Genomic DNA, 5,742 nt, shown 5'->3' on the forward strand with positions numbered 1-5,742 from the left:
TTGGACTCTTACATGGGAAATACATTGTTTTATAAACTTTTGTTGTCATTTGAAAACAAATTTTTTTTAAATTTTAGGTTGGTGTTTATTTTTATGACAATGGACATGGAGTGCTAGAGGACAATGATATCTATAATCATATGTATTCAGGGGTTCAGATAAGGTACGCATTTTTCACATTTGGCTTTCTTTCAGGAGGGCCAGTTGGGTGGGAGTATGGGGTATGTAGAAGAACTTTCCTTGTTATTTAATGCTCAATTTTTATTCCTCCTTTTGTACATATATTCATGCTCTTACCACATGCTTGGCTTAAGTTGTCAGAATATTGCTTTTCTTGAACCAGCTGAGGATAGCAGCCAGTGGCACATAAGCCTGCTGTAGGAGCACATTTCCACTGTTCTGTCATCCACAGTCACAGTCATAGTCGCCAGCATACTCCGTCACACTTGGGAAGTAGGAGGCTGTATAAACACTTGTGAGCTGTACCCGGCATACTGTAGGCACTCAGTAAATGGGAGCTTCTGTTTTTACACTATTTCTGTAAAAGAGTTTTACACCCCTCTTTCCTGTATTTTAAGTTTTTAGAAACTGTAATAGTACTTATAATTCCCTTCATTTTATATATGAGGTGAGTATACAATAATAGTAGTCACTTAATCTAACCTCCTCAGTTTAGTTTATATATTAGGAGACTCTATAGTAATAATGTAATCTATAGCTAGTATTCTGTGGGAAATAGAATTAAGCAAAACTAAACTGTCTTTACCGACAAACTTCTCAGAGCATCTGGACAGACTCCACTGTATACTTATTCTTACTGTGATTAATACGAATTTTTTCACTGTTACCTCATATAACATGGGATATGGGAGTAGAAGCGGTTAAGATGGCATTAATTTCTATTGTACCCGTAGGACTGGAAGCAACCCCAAAATCAGACGCAACAAAATCTGGGGAGGACAAAATGGTGGAATTCTTGTTTATAATTCTGGTATGTTTAATCTTTCATCTTTTTCTTATTGCTAATTGCCTTTAGAAATATACTTTCCAAATAACATAACCTAAATATTTATACTTGTAGGTCTAGGCTGTATAGAAGACAATGAAATATTTGACAATGCCATGGCTGGAGTCTGGATTAAGACAGATAGTAATCCTACACTAAGAAGAAATAAAATCCATGATGGAAGAGATGGTGGCATCTGTATATTTAATGGGGGTCGAGGTATTGTTGTTAATTTTGCATTAGTAAAAAATCCAATTTTTCATTATTCTTCCTCCATATCTTTAATGATCAGTGACATTGCCAATTAATATAAGCTTTATATGAGTGAATCTCAGTCTTTTTCCTTATCAGGTCTTGAGATGGTTTAGATTAGTGCCTAGAGGTAAAGGAGACAGATGTTTACACAATTTTTCTTTTTGTAGCCATCCTGAATGTGCTAGTTGTTAGGCATTTTTAAGGTAGAATCTGTTTACATTTTCTCTCTGGACTTTCTATTATTTAGAATAGTGACACGATTATATTTTAGTATATGTGCTGCCGAAGCGAGCACATGATACGATTATAATAAACACCAGGGTCCAGTTACAGAACTAGGTTAGAAATTAATTGGCCTGTAAATACATGAAAATGTAGTAAATAAGTATTGTTGTTGTACCTGTTTACAGCTGTGTTTGTTGGAGAGTGGAATTAATGAAGCCAAGGTGCCTGGTTTTGTATACATAAAGGTCAACTCATTTTGCATTGAGGCAAAAGTTCCACAGTCCGTGCCCCTTGCAAATGCATGTTGTTCCAAAAGAGAGACTAGCGGGGAATGTCAAATGCAAATTTATCACCATTCCTGAAATGTCAGTAACCCAGCACTATACATATCTTATATGGAAGGAATAGCTAGTTATTACTACAACATAATCAACAAAATTTACTACTACAGCCAAGCAGTGACGATTCCATTAATGACATAGAAAGAGCGCATAATCTAGTAATTCAATAAGGTGACATATCTGGTAGTCTTTACAAGATAAAATGAGGAAACACAATACAGTGGATGGTTTTATTTGTAAGGTGTTGAGAAAAGGTTCATGGACTAAAATCACTCTTGAGCTGTGTCTTGAAAAATGAGTATTCACTGGTAAATGTTGGGTGGGGAGACCATTCCTGGTGTAGAAAGCATAATTCACCCTCATTTGTTTTGTACATATTTATTAATTGAACACTTCTGTACCAACAATTGATACAGATGCTAAAGATAAATGGTGAATAAAACAGTACTACATCCAGAAAGTTGATAGTCTAATGGCACATCGTAAACAAAAGTGTAAAGGAAACAAAGTGGTACTATTTAGTAAGGCGCAAAGAGGTACTGAGAGTTGAGGCTAGAGAAAGGGTGCAGCGCCCAGATTCTAAGAGACTTTGTATACGGAATTCAGACTGGATCTTAGCAAAAGCAAAGATTAGAGGTAGGGACTTGGAGTAGTCTTTTCCAGGGGAAAAGCAATTTAGAGGTCAAAACTGAAATGCCAGGTCGAAATTCTACAGAAATAAAAAACGTTTCATGTCTTCAGAGCACAGAAACGCTAGTATGCAACTAATGATAATTCACTATACATAAGTAGGTTTTATAGGAGTAGTATTAGCTAATTCTTTAGTGCAGTGTATGTTTACATGTATTAATTCAGTCCTCATTATAACCTTTATATGTAGGTGCCATTATGCCCAGTTTAGATAAGGAAATGAGACAGAGTAGTAAGCAATTTGCCTACTCAGAACTAGGAGGTGGTGGAATCCATATTTGAAGTCCTTAAGTCTGATTGCTCAGCTTTTTTTTTTTTTTTTTAAAGATTTTATTTATTTATTTGACAGAGACAGCGAGAGCAGGAACACAAGCAGGGGGAGTGGGAGAGTGGGAGAGGGAGAAGCAGGCTTCCCGCTGAGCAGGGAGCCTGATGTGGGACTCGATCCCAGGACTCTGGGATCATGACCTGAGCCGGAGGCAGCCGCTTAACGACTGAGCCACCCAGGCGCCTCCTCAGCTCATTTTTTAAATCATGTTACACTCTCAGAAGAGAGAATAATAAATTTGATGGAGGGAAACAAATCTTCCAGAGGAGGTGACATTAGGAAGAAAGAGGGCAGGACATTCCAGGATGAGGAAATAATACAAACCAAAGGCATTAGAGATAAAAATGTATAGCATATTGAGAGCATTCAGTAAGACAATGGAATAGGTTAGGGGAATATCTTCAGAGAAGGCACATGATAAGAGTTGTAGGAAACTGGGAAAAATAGCAGAAGAGAGACTGCAGTAAACGAAGTTATCAAGTAATGATTATAATGATGACCAGAAATAATCAGGGCTTGAATGAAAGCATTGAGGCTGCAATAGTTCTAACAATACTTCAAAGGAACTAATTTTAAATCAGTGTTTTTTAGTGAGAAATAGGTGCCAGGCACTGGGAATGCATGGTTTGTGGTACCATGGAATTTCCAGTTATTGGTTAGAATGGTTACCTGCCATTTTAAGCAGTTTTTGGTTAAGTCCTACCTTAAACTCCTCTGAATTACTAATAAACTTGTCAGCTGAAAAATTAGTCCTTTGAGTTTTATACAACAGTTAATAAGAAACTTAAATATCACCAAAAAGGCTAGTGAAATTTGTTTGTGCATTAGCCTTAATCTGAGGAAATATTTTATTATAGGTCTCCTTGAAGAAAATGATATTTTCAGGAATGCTCAAGCAGGTGTTCTCATCAGCACTAATAGTCATCCAGTCTTAAGGAAAAACAGGATATTTGATGGATTTGCTGCAGGTTTGTATCTTTTTTTACCTGTAGCTTGTTTTTTATAGTGTTTGATCTTCAGTGTATTCTCTTTTGTTTAATAACTGAAGGTGTGCAAAGTGTGTTGCAAAAGTGGCTGAAAGACTGTCCGTTAACAGTGGGCTTTTATAAGAGCGCCTCATCCAACGTTCGGGATTCTGCTCAGCCAAACTTTTAAGACCTCCCTCTTGCTCTTCAGTAGTTAATTATGAAACCTTAACTGGGATAGAATGCAGGCTTGTACTACCATTTGGAATACAAATAAATTCAAGCCCTCTGGCCTCTCAAAAACTTTTTTCCCCCCCAAGACCTTGGTAAGTGAAATCCAAGTATTGTGCATATATTTCACCTTTTTGCCAGAGAAGATGACACTTTTTTTTTCTTCGTATGTACAACTAGTGGCTACCTAAACATACTTACGGGCAGGCATTATCCTCTTGTGCTTGCCAGGAAAATTAGTAGTAAGCTGTGAACCATCTGTAGTAGCATTCCTTCCTTTAGCGAAAAATAATGTTATTCTCAGTGACTCAAACATTTGCATCTTATTCTTTAGATGTTAAACTGTATAATGTAATGATGTATCTACTGTTTGTAAATTTTACTTCAGGTATTGAAATTACAAATCATGCAACTGCAACACTAGAAGGCAATCAGATTTTTAACAACCGGTTTGGAGGCTTATTTTTAGCGTCTGGTGTTAATGTGACAATGAAAGGTATGTTGGAGTCTGCTCTGCCTATAAATACACAAAATACGCCATGAAAAGATAACGGTATCGAAGTCATTGCTGTCACTCTACCAAGTTAACTACAACTCAAGGAACTATTTTGAAAGCTTTGACTTGTTCTAAATGGAGTATCTTACAAAGGAAAATCCATTTCTATTTTAAGCTGATTTTTTTATTTAATTGGTTAGCCTCCTTTAAAGGTCTTAGAATAATCCTATAATCTGTATTTTTATCTTAAGTCTTTGTCCTCTAGAATTTTACTTATTTTTTCTTTTATTACAGATAACAAAATAATGAACAATCAAGATGCCATAGAAAAGGCTGTTAGTAGAGGCCAATGTTTATATAAAATATCAAGTTACACCAGCTATCCCATGCATGATTTCTACAGGTATATTTCTAAATTACTTGTGAGTCTTGAAAAGGGGGAGATAAGTGATTTTCTTTTCTAAACTGGTAAAATGCAACATTTCTAGATTTTTCTCTTACATGTAAACTAAAGGTAGAGAAAATTGGGTATTTGGAAACTTACCAAGGGAAGAGAATATAATTGAGAATGTTATATTTGTCCACATTAAGTTCTGTGATCAGTCTACTTGAGGATTTTGTTTGGGACCATAAATACGGAAAAGTATACCGCAGCAACTCTTGCTATCACCACAATGCTTTTGCTTAGGAGTTTCAAAGTAAAGCTGTAATTAAGTGTCCCACATACCCCAGTCACTGAGATGTTTTTGACTCCCTTCCCACCCTGCTCCCAGGTTAAATTTTTCTTAAAGTTTCAGCTGCCTTCTGCAATTTGCAAATCATTTGTTTTTCTCAGAAGACATAGAAGATTCACTTTAATATTAAAGTCCTTTTGAAGAAATTAACCTGGGCTGGAGCCACAAAAATTTGGGGTTTGGTCCTCTTTTAAGCCATAGGTCATAGGGTAAAATGAAAATTTTGAAGAAGTAACATTTCAAGAAAAATAACGTAAGCTTTTGCTTTTTAGATGTCACACTTGTAACACCACAGATCGAAATGCCATATGTGTGAACTGCATTAAGAAGTGCCATCAGGGACATGATGTAGAATTTATTAGACATGATAGGTATGTAGCACACTTGTTTGCTCTATATTACCCACTTATCTCCCCCCACCCCACCCCCGGCCATCACTTTCCTAATTTTTGGGTTTTCATTTTGCTTTAG

At 36.2% G+C, this 5,742-nt stretch overlaps 1 protein-coding gene across 3 annotated transcripts in view; it reads left to right on the forward strand.

The window, feature by feature from the left end:
* The window catches only part of FBXO11 (F-box protein 11), a 96,415-nt gene that overhangs the window by 78,757 nt on the left and 11,916 nt on the right, over positions 1–5,742 (forward strand). For all 3 annotated transcript variants that reach the window (XM_045885045.3, XM_064572522.1, XM_064572521.1), the window contains 7 exons: positions 78–163; positions 915–991; positions 1,082–1,225; positions 3,703–3,813; positions 4,430–4,537; positions 4,832–4,940; positions 5,544–5,642. In XM_045885045.3, the coding sequence (XP_045741001.1) occupies positions 78–163; positions 915–991; positions 1,082–1,225; positions 3,703–3,813; positions 4,430–4,537; positions 4,832–4,940; positions 5,544–5,642 (734 nt within the window). The remainder of the gene's footprint in view (positions 1–77; positions 164–914; positions 992–1,081; positions 1,226–3,702; positions 3,814–4,429; positions 4,538–4,831; positions 4,941–5,543; positions 5,643–5,742) is intronic.

This window comes from Mirounga angustirostris, unplaced genomic scaffold, assembly GCF_029215605.1.
Source record: "Mirounga angustirostris isolate CCGP_5_RB_7025 unplaced genomic scaffold, mMirAng1.0.hap1 SCAF_10, whole genome shotgun sequence".
Lineage (NCBI taxonomy): Eukaryota > Metazoa > Chordata > Mammalia > Carnivora > Phocidae > Mirounga > Mirounga angustirostris.